General features: G+C 44.6%; 1 protein-coding gene across 1 annotated transcript in view; it reads right to left on the reverse strand.

Moving 5' to 3' along the window:
* The window catches only part of LOC106565700 (forkhead box protein P4), a 182,401-nt gene that overhangs the window by 50,452 nt on the left and 115,360 nt on the right, over positions 1 to 16,589 (reverse strand). The window contains exon 4 of the mRNA XM_082959567.1: positions 16,018 to 16,113. Within this exon, the coding sequence (XP_082815693.1) occupies positions 16,018 to 16,113 (96 nt within the window). The remainder of the gene's footprint in view (positions 1 to 16,017; positions 16,114 to 16,589) is intronic.

Genomic DNA, 16,589 nt, shown 5'->3' on the forward strand with positions numbered 1-16,589 from the left:
TACTGTATGTGTGTCAGGTTGGATGGGGAATATGTACTGTATGTGTGTCAGGTTGGATGGGGAATATGTACAGTATTTGTGTCAGGTTGGATGGGGAATATGTACTGTATGTGTGTCAGGTTGGATGGGGAATATGTACTGTATGTGTGTCAGGTTGGATGGGGAATATGTACTGTATGTGTGTCAGGTTGGATGGGGAATATGTACAGTATGTGTGTCAGGTTGGATGGGGAATATGTACTGTATGTGCGTCAGGTTGGATGGGGAATATGTACTGTATGTGTCAGGTTGGATGGGGAATATGTACTGTATGTGTATCAGGTTGGATGGGGTATATGTACTGTATGTGTGTCAGGTTGGATGGGGAATATGTACAGTATGTGTGTCAGGTTGGATGGGGAATATGTACTGTATGTGTGTCAGGTTGGATGGGGAATATGTACTGTGTGTGTCAGGTTGGATGGGGAATATGTACTGTATGTGTGTCAGGTTGGATGGGGAATATGTACTGTATGTGTGTCAGGTTGGATGGGGAATATGTACTGTATGTGTGTCAGGTTGGATGGGGAATATGTACTGTATGTGTGTCAGGTTGGATGGGGAATATGTACTGTATGTGTGTCAGGTTGGATGGGGATTATGTACTGTATGTGTGTCAGGTTGGATGGGGAATATGTACAGTATGTGTGTCAGGTTGGATGGGGAATATGTACTGTATGTGTGTCAGGTTGGATGGGGAATATGTACTGTATGTGTGTCAGGTTGGATGGGGAATATGTACAGTATGTGTGTCAGGTTGGATGGGGAATATGTACTTTATGTGTGTCAGGTTGGATGGGGAATATGTACAGTATGTGTGTCAGGTTGGATGGGGAATATGTACTTTATGTGTGTCAGGTTGGATGGGGAATATGTACTGTGTGTGTCAGGTTGGATGGGGAATATGTACTGTATGTGTGTCAGGTTGGATGGGGAATATGTACTTTATGTGTGTCAGGTTGGATGGGGAATATGTACAGTATGTGTGTCAGGTTGGATGGGGAATATGTACTTTATGTGTGTCAGGTTGGATGGGGAATATGTACTGTGTGTGTCAGGTTGGATGGGGAATATGTACTGTATGTGTGTCAGGTTGGATGGGGAATATGTACTGTATGTGTGTCAGGTTGGATGGGGAATATGTACTGTATGTGTGTCAGGTTGGATGGGGAATATGTACTGTATGTGTGTCAGGTTGGATGGGGAATATGTACTGTATGTGTGTCAGGTTGGATGGGGTATATGTACTGTATGTGTGTAAGGTTGGATGGGGAATATGTACTGTATGTGGGTCAGGTAGCATGGGGAATATGTACTGTATGTGTGTCAGGTTGGATGGGGTATATGTACTGTATGTGTGTCAGGTTGGATGGGGAATATGTACTGTATGTGTGTAAGGTTGGATGGGGAATATGTACTGTAAGGTTGGATGGGGAATATGTACTGTATGAGTGTCAGGTTGGATGGGGAATATGTACTGTATGTGTGTCAGGTTGGATGGGGAATATGTACTGTATGTGTGTAAGGTTGGATGGGGAATATGTACTGTATGTGTGTCAGGTTGGATGGGGAATATGTACTGTATGTGTGTAAGGTTGGATGGGGAATATGTACTGTAAGGTTGGATGGGGAATATGTACTGTATGAGTGTCAGGTTGAATGGGGAATATGTACTGTATGTGTGTCAGGTTGGATGGGGAATATGTACTGTATGTGTGTAAGGTTGGATGGGGAATATGTACTGTATGTGTGTCAGGTTGGATGGGGAATATGTACTGTATGTGTGTCAGGTTGGATGGGGAATATGTACTGTATGTGTGTCAGGTTGGATGGGGAATATGTACTGTAAGGTTGGATGGGGAATATGTACTATATGTGTGTCAGGTTGGATGGGGTATATGTACTGTATGTGTGTCAGGTTGGATGGGGAATATGTACTGTATGTGTGTCAGGTTGGATGGGGAATATGTACTGTATGTGTGTCAGGTTGGATGGGGAATATGTACTGTATGTGTGTCAGGTTGGATGGGGAATATGTACTGTATGTGTGTAAGGTTGGATGGGGAATATGTACTGTATGTGTGTAAGGTTGGATGGGGAATGTGTAATGTAAGGTTGGATGGGGAATATGTACTGTAAGGTTGGATGGGGAATATGTACTGTATGTGTGTAAGGTTGGATGGGGAACATGTACAGTATGTGTGTCAGGTTGGATGGGGAATATGTACTGTATGTGTGTCAGGTTGGATGGGGAATATGTACAGTATGTGTGTCAGGTTGGATGGGGAATATGTACTGTATGTGTGTCAGGTTGGATGGGGAATATGTACTGTGTGTGTCAGGTTGGATGGGGAATATGTACTGTATGTGTGTCAGGTTGGATGGGGAATATGTACTGTATGTGTGTCAGGTTGGATGGGGAATATGTACTGTATGTGTGTCAGGTTGGATGGGGAATATGTGCTGTATGTGTGTCAGGTTGGATGGGGAATATGTACTGTATGTGTGTCAGGTTGGATGGGGAATATGTACAGTATGTGTGTCAGGTTGGATGGGGAATATATACTGTATGTGTGTCAGGTTGGATGGGGTATATGTACTGTATGTGTGTCAGGTTGGATGGGGAATATGTACTGTATGTGTGTCAGGTTGGATGGGGAATATGTACTGTATGTGTGTCAGGTTGGATGGGGAATATGTACTGTATGTGTGTCAGGTTGGATGGGGAATATGTACTGTATGTGTGTCAGGTTGGATGGGGAATATGTACTGTACGTGTGTCAGGTTGGATGGGGAATATGTACTGTATGTGTGTCAGGTTGGATGGGGAATATGTACTGTATGTGTGTCAGGTTGGATGGGGAATATGTACTGTATGTGTGTCAGGTTGGATGGGGAATATGTACTGTATGTGTGTCAGGTTGGATGGGGAATATGTACTGTATGTGTGTCAGGTTGGATGGGGAATATGTACTGTAAGGTTGGATGGGGAATATGTACTATATGTGTGTCAGGTTGGATGGGGTATATGTACTGTATGTGTGTCAGGTTGGATGGGGAATATGTACTGTATGTGTGTCAGGTTGGATGGGGTATATGTACTGTATGTGTGTCAGGTTGGATGGGGAATATGTACTGTATGTGTGTAAGGTTGGATGGGGAATATGTACTGTATGTGTGTCAGGTTGGATGGGGTATATGTACTGTATGTGTGTCAGGTTGGATGGGGAATATGTACTGTATGTGTGTCAGGTTGGATGGGGAATATGTACTGTATGTGTGTCAGGTTGGATGGGTACATGTACTGCATGTGTGTAAGGTTGGATGGGGAATATGTACTGTATGTGTGTCAGGTTGGATGGGGTATATGTACTGTATGTGTGTCAGGTTGGATGGGGAATATGTACTGTATGTGTGTCAGGTTGGATGGGGAATATGTACTGTTTTGTGTGTCAGGTTGGATGGGGTAAATGAACTGTATGTGTGTAAGGTTGGATGGGGTATATGTACTGTATGTGTGTCAGGTTGGATGGGGAATATGTACTGTATGTGTGTCAGGTTGGATGGGGAATATGTACTGTATGTGTGTCAGGTTGGATGGGGAATATGTACTGTATGTGTGTCAGGTTGGATGGGGAATATGTACTGTATGTGTGTCAGGTTGGATGGGGAATATGTACTGTAAGGTTGGATGGGGAATATGTACAGTATTTGTGTCAGGTTGGATGGGGAATATGTACTGTATGTGTGTCAGGTTGGATGGGGAATATGTACTGTATGTGTGTCAGGTTGGATGGGGATTATGTACTGTATGTGTGTCAGGTTGGATGGGGAATATGTACAGTATGTGTGTCAGGTTGGATGGGGAATATGTACTGTATGTGTGTCAGGTTGGATGGGGAATATGTACTGTATGTGTCAGGTTGGATGGGGAATATGTACTGTATGTGTGTCAGGTTGGATGGGGTATATGTACTGTATGTGTGTCAGGTTGGATGGGGAATATGTACAGTATGTGTGTCAGGTTGGATGGGGAATATGTACTGTATGTGTGTCAGGTTGGATGGGGAATATGTACTGTGTGTGTCAGGTTGGATGGGGAATATGTACTGTATGTGTGTCAGGTTGGATGGGGAATATGTACTGTATGTGTGTCAGGTTGGATGGGGAATATGTACTGTATGTGTGTCAGGTTGGATGGGGAATATGTACTGTATGTGTGTCAGGTTGGATGGGGAATATGTACTGTATGTGTGTCAGGTTGGATGGGGATTATGTACTGTATGTGTGTCAGGTTGGATGGGGAATATGTACAGTATGTGTGTCAGGTTGGATGGGGAATATGTACTGTATGTGTGTCAGGTTGGATGGGGAATATGTACTGTATGTGTGTCAGGTTGGATGGGGAATATGTACAGTATGTGTGTCAGGTTGGATGGGGAATATGTACTTTATGTGTGTCAGGTTGGATGGGGAATATGTACAGTATGTGTGTCAGGTTGGATGGGGAATATGTACTTTATGTGTGTCAGGTTGGATGGGGAATATGTACTGTGTGTGTCAGGTTGGATGGGGAATATGTACTGTATGTGTGTCAGGTTGGATGGGGAATATGTACTGTATGTGTGTCAGGTTGGATGGGGAATATGTACTGTATGTGTGTCAGGTTGGATGGGGAATATGTACTGTATGTGTGTCAGGTTGGATGGGGAATATGTACTGTATGTGTGTCAGGTTGGATGGGGTATATGTACTGTATGTGTGTAAGGTTGGATGGGGAATATGTACTGTATGTGGGTCAGGTAGCATGGGGAATAAGTACTGTATGTGTGTCAGGTTGGATGGGGTATATGTACTGTATGTGTGTCAGGTTGGATGGGGAATATGTACTGTATGTGTGTAAGGTTGGATGGGGAATATGTACTGTAAGGTTGGATGGGGAATATGTACTGTATGAGTGTCAGGTTGGATGGGGAATATGTACTGTATGTGTGTCAGGTTGGATGGGGAATATGTACTGTATGTGTGTAAGGTTGGATGGGGAATATGTACTGTATGTGTGTCAGGTTGGATGGGGAATATGTACTGTATGTGTGTAAGGTTGGATGGGGAATATGTACTGTAAGGTTGGATGGGGAATATGTACTGTATGAGTGTCAGGTTGAATGGGGAATATGTACTGTATGTGTGTCAGGTTGGATGGGGAATATGTACTGTATGTGTGTAAGGTTGGATGGGGAATATGTACTGTATGTGTGCCAGGTTGGATGGGGAATATGTACTGTATGTGTGTCAGGTTGGATGGGGAACATGTACAGTATGTGTGTCAGGTTGGATGGGGAATATGTACTGTATGTGTGTCAGGTTGGATGGGGAATATGTACTGTATGTGTATCAGGTTGGATGGGGAATATGTACTGTATGTGTGTCAGGTTGGATGGGGAATATGTACTGTATGTGTGTCAGGTTGGATGGGGAATATGTACTGTATATGTGTCAGGTTGGATGGGTAATATGTACTGTATGTGTGTCAGGTTGGATGGGGAATATGTACTGTAAGGTTGGATGGGGAATATGTACAGTATGTGTGTCAGGTTGGATGGGGAATATGTACTGTATATGTGTCAGGTTGGATGGGGAATATGTACTGTATGTGTGTCAGGTTGGATGGGGATTATGTACTGTATGTGTGTCAGGTTGGATGGGGAATATGTACAGTATGTGTGTCAGGTTGGATGGGGAATATGTACTGTATGTGTGACAGGTTGGATGGGGAATATGTACTGTATGTGTGTCAGGTTGGATGGGGAATATGTACTGTATGTGTGTCAGGTTGGATGGGGAATAGGTACTGTATGTGTGTCAGGTTGGATGGGGAATATGTACTGTATGTGTGTCAGGTTGGATGGGGAATATGTACTGTATGTGTGTAAGGTTGGATGGGGATCATGTACTGTATGTGTGTCAGGTTGGATGGGGAATATGTACTGTATGTGTGTCAGGTTGGATGGGGAATATGTACTGTATGTGTGTCAGGTTGGATGGGGAACATGTACTGTATGTGTGTCAGGTTGGATGGGGAATATGTCCTGTATGTGTGTCAGGTTGGATGGGGAATATGTACTGTATGTGTGTCAGGTTGGATGGGGAATATGTACTGTATGTGTGTCAGGTTGGATGGGGAATATGTACTGTATGTGTGTCAGGTTGGATGGGGAATATGTACTGTATGTGTGTAAGGTTGGATGGGGAACATGTACTGTATGTGTGTCAGGTTGGATGGGGAATATGTACTGTATGTGTGTCAGGTTGGATGGGGAATATGTACTGTATGTGTGTCAGGTTGGATGGGGAACATGTACTGTATGTGTGTCAGGTTGGATGGGGAATATGTACTGTATGTGTGTCAGGTTGGATGGGGAATATGTACTGTATGTGTGTCAGGTTGGATGGGGAATATGTACTGTATGTGTGTCAGGTTGGATGGGGAATATGTACTGTATGTGTGTCAGGTTGGATGGGGAATATGTACTGTATGTGTGTCAGGTTGGATGGGGAATATGTACTGTATGTGTGTCAGTTTGGATGGGGAATATGTACTGTATGTGTGTCAGGTTGGATGGGGAACATGTACTGTATGTGTGTCAGGTTGGATGGGGAATATGTACTGTATGTGTGTCAGGTTGGATGAGGAATATGTACTGTATGTGTGTCAGGTTGGATGGGGAATATGTACTGTATGTGTGTAAGGTTGGATGGGGAATATGTACTGTATGTGGGTCAGGTTGCATGGGGAATATGTACTGTATGTGTGTCAGGTTGGATGGGGTATATGTACTGTATGTGTGTCAGGTTGGATGGGGAATATGTACTGTATGTGTGTAAGGTTGGATGGGGAATATGTACTGTAAGGTTGGATGGGGAATATGTACTGTATGTGTGTCAGGTTGGATGGGGAATATGTACTGTATGTGTGTCAGGTTGGATGTGGAATATGTACTGTATGTGTGTAAGGTTGGATGGATGGGGAATATGTACTGTATGTGTGTCAGGTTGGATGGGGAATATGTACTGTATGTGTGTCAGGTTGGATGGGGAATATGTACTGTATGTGTGTCAGGTTGGATGGGGAACATGTACTGTATGTGTGTAAGGTTGGATGGGGAATATGTACTGTATGTGTGTCAGGTTTGATGAGGAATATGTACTGTATGTGTGTCAGGTTGGATGGGGAATATGTACTGTATGTGTGTAAGGTTGGATGGGGAATATGTACTGTATGTGGGTCAGGTTGCATGGGGAATATGAACTGTATGTGTGTCAGGTTGGATGGGGTATATGTACTGTATGTGTGTCAGGTTGGATGGGGAATATGTACTGTATGTGTGTAAGGTTGGATGGGGAATATGTACTGTAAGGTTGGATGGGGAATATGTACTGTATGTGTGTCAGGTTGGATGGGGAATATGTACTGTATGTGTGTCAGGTTGGATGTGGAATATGTACTGTATGTGTGTAAGGTTGGATGGATGGGGAATATGTACTGTATGTGTGTCAGGTTGGATGGGGAATATGTACTGTATGTGTGTCAGTTTGGATGGGGAATATGTACTGTATGTGTGTCAGGTTGGATGGGGAATATGTACTGTATGTGTGTCAGGTTGGATGGGGAATATGTACTGTATGTGTGTCAGGTTGGATGGGGAATATGTACTGTATGTGTGTCAGGTTGGATGGGGAATATGTACTGTATGTGTGTAAGGTTGGATGGGGAACATGTACTGTATGTGTGTCAGGTTGGATGGGGTATATGTACTGTAAGGTTGGATGGGGAATATGTACTGTATGTGTGTCAGGTTGGATGGGGTATATGTACTGTAGGTGTGTCAGGTTGGATGGGGTATATGTACTGTATGTGTGTAAGGTTGGATGGGGAATATGTACTGTATGTATGTCAGGTTGGATGGGGAATATGTACTGTATGTGTGTCAGGTTGGATGGGGTATATGTACTGTATGTGTGTCAGGTTGGATGGGGAAAATGTACAGTATGTGTGTCAGGTTGGATGGGGAATATGTACTGTATGTGTGTCTTGTTGGATGGGGAATATGTACTGTATGTGTGTCAGGTTGGATGGGGAATATGTACTGTATGTGTGTCAGGTTGGATGGGGAATATGTACTGTATGTGTGTCAGGTTGGATGGGGAATATGTACTGTATGTGTGTCAGGTTGGATGGGGAATATGTACTGTATGTGTGTCAGGTTGGATGGGGAATATGTACTGTATGTGTGTCAGGTTGGATGGGGAATATGTACTGTATGTGTGTCAGGTTGGATGGGGAATATGTACTGTATGTGTGTCAGGTTGGATGGGGAATATGTACTGTATGTGTGTCAGGTTGGATGAGGAATATGTACTGTATGTGTGTCAGGTTGGATGGGGAATATGTACTGTATGTGTGTAAGGTTGGATGGGGAATATGTACTGTATGTGGGTCAGGTTGCATGGGGAATATGTACTGTATGTGTGTCAGGTTGGATGGGGTATATGTACTGTATGTGTGTCAGGTTGGATGGGGCATATGTACTGTATGTGTGTCAGGTTGGATGGGGAATATGTACTGTATGTGTGTAAGGTTGGATGGGGAATATGTACTGTAAGGTTGGATGGGGAATATGTACTGTATGTGTGTCAGGTTGGATGGGGAATATGTACTGTATGTGTGTCAGGTTGGATGTGGAATATGTACTGTATGTGTGTAAGGTTGGATGGATGGGGAATATGTACTGTATGTGTGTCAGGTTGGATGGGGAATATGTACTGTATGTGTGTCAGGTTGGATGGGGAATATGTACTGTATGTGTGTCAGGTTGGATGGGGAACATGTACTGTATGTGTGTAAGGTTGGATGGGGAATATGTACTGTATGTGTGTCAGGTTTGATGAGGAATATGTACTGTATGTGTGTCAGGTTGGATGGGGAATATGTACTGTATGTGTGTAAGGTTGGATGGGGAATATGTACTGTATGTGGGTCAGGTTGCATGGGGAATATGAACTGTATGTGTGTCAGGTTGGATGGGGTATATGTACTGTATGTGTGTCAGGTTGGATGGGGAATATGTACTGTATGTGTGTAAGGTTGGATGGGGAATATGTACTGTAAGGTTGGATGGGGAATATGTACTGTATGTGTGTCAGGTTGGATGGGGAATATGTACTGTATGTGTGTCAGGTTGGATGTGGAATATGTACTGTATGTGTGTAAGGTTGGATGGATGGGGAATATGTACTGTATGTGTGTCAGGTTGGATGGGGAATATGTACTGTATGTGTGTCAGTTTGGATGGGGAATATGTACTGTATGTGTGTCAGGTTGGATGGGGAATATGTACTGTATGTGTGTCAGGTTGGATGGGGAATATGTACTGTATGTGTGTCAGGTTGGATGGGGAATATGTACTGTATGTGTGTCAGGTTGGATGGGGAATATGTACTGTATGTGTGTAAGGTTGGATGGGGAACATGTACTGTATGTGTGTCAGGTTGGATGGGGTATATGTACTGTAAGGTTGGATGGGGAATATGTACTGTATGTGTGTCAGGTTGGATGGGGTATATGTACTGTAGGTGTGTCAGGTTGGATGGGGTATATGTACTGTATGTGTGTAAGGTTGGATGGGGAATATGTACTGTATGTATGTCAGGTTGGATGGGGAATATGTACTGTATGTGTGTCAGGTTGGATGGGGTATATGTACTGTATGTGTGTCAGGTTGGATGGGGAAAATGTACAGTATGTGTGTCAGGTTGGATGGGGAATATGTACTGTATGTGTGTCTTGTTGGATGGGGAATATGTACTGTATGTGTGTCAGGTTGGATGGGGAATATGTACTGTATGTGTGTCAGGTTGGATGGGGAATATGTACTGTATGTGTGTCAGGTTGGATGGGGAATATGTACTGTATGTGTGTCAGGTTGGATGGGGAATATGTACTGTATGTGTGTCAGGTTGGATGGGGAATATGTACTGTATGTGTGTCAGGTTGGATGGGGAATATGTACTGTATGTGTGTCAGGTTGGATGGGGAATATGTACTGTATGTGTGTCAGGTTGGATGGGGAATATGTACTGTATGTGTGTCAGGTTGGATGAGGAATATGTACTGTATGTGTGTCAGGTTGGATGGGGAATATGTACTGTATGTGTGTAAGGTTGGATGGGGAATATGTACTGTATGTGGGTCAGGTTGCATGGGGAATATGTACTGTATGTGTGTCAGGTTGGATGGGGTATATGTACTGTATGTGTGTCAGGTTGGATGGGGCATATGTACTGTATGTGTGTCAGGTTGGATGGGGAATATGTACTGTATGTGTGTAAGGTTGGATGGGGAATATGTACTGTAAGGTTGGATGGGGAATATGTACTGTATGTGTGTCAGGTTGGATGGGGAATATGTACTGTATGTGTGTCAGGTTGGATGTGGAATATGTACTATATGTGTGTAAGGTTGGATGGATGGGGAATATGTACTGTATGTGTGTCAGGTTGGATGGGGATTATGTACTGTATGTGTGTCAGTTTGGATGGGGAATATGTACTGTATGTGTGTCAGGTTGGATGGGGAATATGTACTGTATGTGTGTCAGGTTGGATGGGGAATATGTACTGTATGTGTGTCAGGTTGGATGGGGAATATGTACTGTATGTGTGTCAGGTTGGATGGGGAATATGTACTGTATGTGTGTAAGGTTGGATGGGGAACATGTACTGTATGTGTGTCAGGTTGGATGGGGTATATGTACTGTAAGGTTGGATGGGGAATATGTACTGTATGTGTGTCAGGTTTGATGGTGAATATGTACTGTATGTGTGTAAGGTTGGATGGGGAATATGTAATGTATGTGTGTAAGGTTGGATGGGGAATATGTACTGTATGTGTGTAAGGTTGGATGGGGAATATGTACTGTATGTGTGTCAGGTTGGATGGGGAATATGTACTGTATGTGTGTCAGGTTGGATGGGGATTATGTACTGTATGTGTGTCAGGTTGGATGGGGAATATGTACTGTATGTGTGTCAGGTTGGATGGGGAATATGTACTGTATGTGTGTCAGGTTGGATGGGGTATATGTACTGTATGTGTGTCAGGTTGGATGGGGAATATGTACTGTATGTGTTACAGGTTGGATGGGGAATATGTACTGTATGTGTGTCAGATTGGATGGGGAATATGTACAGTATGTGTGTCAGGTTGGATGGGGAATATGTACTGTATGTGTGTCAGGTTGGATGGGGAATATGTACTGTATGTGTGTCAGGTTGGATGGGGTATATGTACTGTATGTGTGTCAGGTTGGATGGGGAATATGTACTGTATGTGTGTCAGGTTGGATGGGGAAAATGTACTGTATGTGTGTAAGGTTGGATGGGGAATATGTACTGTATGTGTGTCAGGTTGGATGGGGAATATGTACTGTATGTGTGTCAGGTTGGATGGGGAATATGTACTGTATGTGTGTCAGGTTGGATGGGGAATATGTACTGTATGTGTGTCAGGTTGGATGGGGAATATGTACTGTATGTGTGTAAGGTTGGATGGGGAACATGTACTGTATGTGTGTCAGGTTGGATGGGGTATATGTACTGTAAGGTTGGATGGGGAATATGTACTGTATGTGTGTCAGGTTGGATGGGGAATATGTACTGTATGTGTGTAAGGTTGGATGGGGAATATGTAATGTATGTGTGTAAGGTTGGATGGGGAATATGTACTGTATGTGTGTAAGGTTGGATGGGGAATATGTACTGTATGTGTGTCAGGTTGGATGGGGAATATGTACTGTATGTGTGTCAGGTTGGATGGGGAATATGTACTGTATGTGTGTCAGGTTGGATGGGGTATATGTACTGTATGTGTGTCAGGTTGGATGGGGAATATGTACTGTATGTGTGACAGGTTGGATGGGGAATATGTACTGTATGTGTGTCAGATTGGATGGGGAATATGTACAGTATGTGTGTCAGGTTGGATGGGGAATATGTACTGTATGTGTGTCAGGTTGGATGGGGAATATGTACTGTATGTGTGTCAGGTTGGATGGGGAATATGTACTGTATGTGTGTCAGGTTGGATGGGGAATATGTACTGTATGTGTGTCAGGTTGGATGAGGAATATGTACTGTATGTGTGTCAGGTTGGATGGGGAATATGTACTGTATGTGTGTAAGGTTGGATGGGGAATATGTACTGTATGTGGGTCAGGTTGCATGGGGAATATGTACTGTATGTGTGTCAGGTTGGATGGGGTATATGTACTGTATGTGTGTCAGGTTGGATGGGGCATATGTACTGTATGTGTGTCAGGTTGGATGGGGAATATGTACTGTATGTGTGTAAGGTTGGATGGGGAATATGTACTGTAAGGTTGGATGGGGAATATGTACTGTATGTGTGTCAGGTTGGATGGGGAATATGTACTATATGTGTGTAAGGTTGGATGGATGGGGAATATGTACTGTATGTGTGTCAGGTTGGATGGGGATTATGTACTGTATGTGTGTCAGTTTGGATGGGGAATATGTACTGTATGTGTGTCAGGTTGGATGGGGAATATGTACTGTATGTGTGTCAGGTTGGATGGGGAATATGTACTGTATGTGTGTCAGGTTGGATGGGGAATATGTACTGTATGTGTGTCAGGTTGGATGGGGAATATGTACTGTATGTGTGTAAGGTTGGATGGGGAACATGTACTGTATGTGTGTCAGGTTGGATGGGGTATATGTACTGTAAGGTTGGATGGGGAATATGTACTGTATGTGTGTCAGGTTTGATGGTGAATATGTACTGTATGTGTGTAAGGTTGGATGGGGAATATGTAATGTATGTGTGTAAGGTTGGATGGGGAATATGTACTGTATGTGTGTAAGGTTGGATGGGGAATATGTACTGTATGTGTGTCAGGTTGGATGGGGAATATGTACTGTATGTGTGTCAGGTTGGATGGGGATTATGTACTGTATGTGTGTCAGGTTGGATGGGGAATATGTACTGTATGTGTGTCAGGTTGGATGGGGAATATGTACTGTATGTGTGTCAGGTTGGATGGGGTATATGTACTGTATGTGTGTCAGGTTGGATGGGGAATATGTACTGTATGTGTGTACAGGTTGGATGGGGAATATGTACTGTATGTGTGTCAGGTTGGATGGGGAATATGTACAGTATGTGTGTCAGGTTGGATGGGGAATATGTACTGTATGTGTGTCAGGTTGGATGGGGAATATGTACTGTATGTGTGTCAGGTTGGATGGGGAAAATGTACTGTATGTGTGTAAGGTTGGATGGGGAATATGTACTGTATGTGTGTCAGGTTGGATGGGGAATATGTACTGTATGTGTGTCAGGTTTGATGGTGAATATGTACTGTATGTGTGTAAGGTTGGATGGGGAATATGTAATGTATGTGTGTAAGGTTGGATGGGGAATATGTACTGTATGTGTGTAAGGTTGGATGGGGAATATGTACTGTATGTGTGTCAGGTTGGATGGGGAATATGTACTGTATGTGTGTCAGGTTGGATGGGGAATATGTACTGTATGTGTGTCAGGTTGGATGGGGAATATGTACTGTATGTGTGTCAGGTTGGATGGGGAATATGTACTGTATGTGTGTCAGGTTGGATGGGGTATATGTACTGTATGTGTGTCAGGTTGGATGGGGAATATGTACTGTATGTGTTACAGGTTGGATGGGGAATATGTACTGTATGTGTGTCAGATTGGATGGGGAATATGTACAGTATGTGTGTCAGGTTGGATGGGGAATATGTACTGTATGTGTGTCAGGTTGGATGGGGAATATGTACTGTATGTGTGTCAGGTTGGATGGGGTATATGTACTGTATGTGTGTCAGGTTGGATGGGGAATATGTACTGTATGTGTGTCAGGTTGGATGGGGAAAATGTACTGTATGTGTGTAAGGTTGGATGGGGAATATGTACTGTATGTGTGTCAGGTTGGATGGGGAATATGTACTGTATGTGTGTCAGGTTGGATGGGGAATATGTACTGTATGTGTGTCAGGTTGGATGGGGAATATGTACTGTATGTGTGTCAGGTTGGATGGGGAATATGTACTGTATGTGTGTAAGGTTGGATGGGGAACATGTACTGTATGTGTGTCAGGTTGGATGGGGTATATGTACTGTAAGGTTGGATGGGGAATATGTACTGTATGTGTGTCAGGTTGGATGGGGAATATGTACTGTATGTGTGTAAGGTTGGATGGGGAATATGTAATGTATGTGTGTAAGGTTGGATGGGGAATATGTACTGTATGTGTGTAAGGTTGGATGGGGAATATGTACTGTATGTGTGTCAGGTTGGATGGGGTATATGTACTGTATGTGTGTCAGGTTGGATGGGGAATATGTACTGTATGTGTGTCAGGTTGGATGGGGAAAATGTACTGTATGTGTGTAAGGTTGGATGGGGAATATGTACTGTATGTGTGTCAGGTTGGATGGGGAATATGTACTGTATGTGTGTCAGGTTGGATGGGGAATATGTACTGTATGTGTGTCAGGTTGGATGGGGAATATGTACTGTATGTGTGTCAGGTTGGATGGGGAATATGTACTGTAGGTGTGTAAGGTTGGATGGGGAATATGTACTGTACGTGTGTCAGGTTGGATGGGGAATATGTACTGTATGTGTGTCAGGTTGGATGGGGAATATGTACTGTATGTGTGTCAGGTTGGATGGGGAGTATGTGTTGTATGTGTGTCAGGTTGGATGGGGAATATGTACTGTATGAGTGTCAGGTTGGATGGGGAATATGTACTGTATGTGTGTCAGGTTGGATGGTGAATATGTACTGTATGTGTGTCAGGTTGGATGGGGAATATGTACTGTATGTGTGTCAGGTTGGATGGGGAATATGTACTGTATGTGTGTCAGGTTGGATGGGGAATATGTACTGTATGAGTGTCAGGTTGGATGGGGAATATGTACTGTGTGTGTGTCAGGTTGGATGGTGAATATGTACTGTATGTGTGTCAGGTTGGATGGGGAATATGTACTGTATGTGTGTCAGGTTGGATGGGGAATATGTACTGTATGTGTGTCAGGTTGGATGGGGAATATGTACTGTATGTGTGTCAGGTTGGATGGTGAATATGTACTGTATGTGTGTCAGGTTGACATCTCACAAGCGTGAATTGATCCAAAGTCCCCTCCCAACACACCCTCTATGACAGTTATCTGGTGAGATCTGTTGGATGCTCTTTGTCGTTATGTGTTGTGATCCTGCTTGAAACCCACCGGGATCCCTGTTAGTGTGGGTAAATCTGGTGGAGTGTGTGTGTGTGTTGTCACAGTTTTCAATACTTGCGGGGGTTAATTGACAATTAAAAGTGTGTCAGGCAACTCCGATAGTTAGGCGACAAAAGGATTTTACCTCAGGCTTCACGCATGCACGCACGCACCGCACGCACGCACGCACGCACACACACACACACACACACACACACACACACACGGCGTAACGCAGAAGCCATGTAAATGAATCCTTATGCTGCATTAACACAGAGCTCTCTAACAGTGAGGTTTACCATGGTGTGTTAGTGCAGAACAGTGAAATATATTCCATCCCTATTGTAACCCCTGTCTGGAGAGGCAGACTACACAACACAGGCAAGAAGACCGGAAGAGGAGAGAAGGAGGAAAGGAGAGAAGGAGAGGATAAGAGGACAGTAGGAGATAGGGAAAGAGGAGGGAAAGAGGAGGATGAATAGAGGAGGGTGGAAGAGGTGCCCCAGTACAAACGCTCTGTAAGTTACAGCACTTCACCTCCATGTGCCCTACATACTCCACAATCCCCTAACCGATGTGTTGGCCACTTCAACTGTGCACGAGTGTGATTGTAAGTGCGCTTGATAACATCACTCCGTAGGGGTCTCACCTCTTTGGCTGCCTGCTTCCCAGCCTGCTGCTGCTGCTGCTGAGTCAGAAGCTGAAGATGCAGCTGTTCCTGCTGCTTCTTATAGTACTCCTGTAGCTGGAGAGAGAGGGAGGGAGGGAGGGAGGGAGGGAGGGAGGGAGGGAGAGGGAGGGAGGGGGGAGTGAGGGATGGGGAGAGAGAGGGAGGGAGGGGGGAGGGAGGGGAGAGGGGGAGAGGGGGGAGGGAGGGAGGGAGGGGGGGAGGGATGGGGGGGAGAGAGAGAGAGACAGAGAGGGAGGGAGGGAGAAAGGGAGGGAGAAATGGGGGAGGGAGGGAAGGAGGGAGGGAGGGAGGGAGGGAGAGGGTGGAGGGAGGGAGTGAGAAAGGGGGAGAGAGGTAGGGAGTGAGAGGGGGAGAGAGAAAGGGGGAGGTATGGAGAGAGAGTGTGGAGGGAGGGAGGGAGGGAGGGAGGGAGGGAGGGGAGGGAGGGGGGAGTGAGGGATGGGGAGAGAGAGGGAGGGAGGGGGGAGGGAGGGGAGAGGGGGAGAGGGGGGAGGGAGGGAGGGAGGGGGGGAGGGATGGGGGGGAGAGAG

This window comes from Salmo salar, chromosome 12 (assembly GCF_965601325.2).
Source record: "Salmo salar chromosome 12, fSalSal1, whole genome shotgun sequence".
Taxonomy (NCBI): Eukaryota; Metazoa; Chordata; class Actinopteri; order Salmoniformes; family Salmonidae; genus Salmo; species Salmo salar.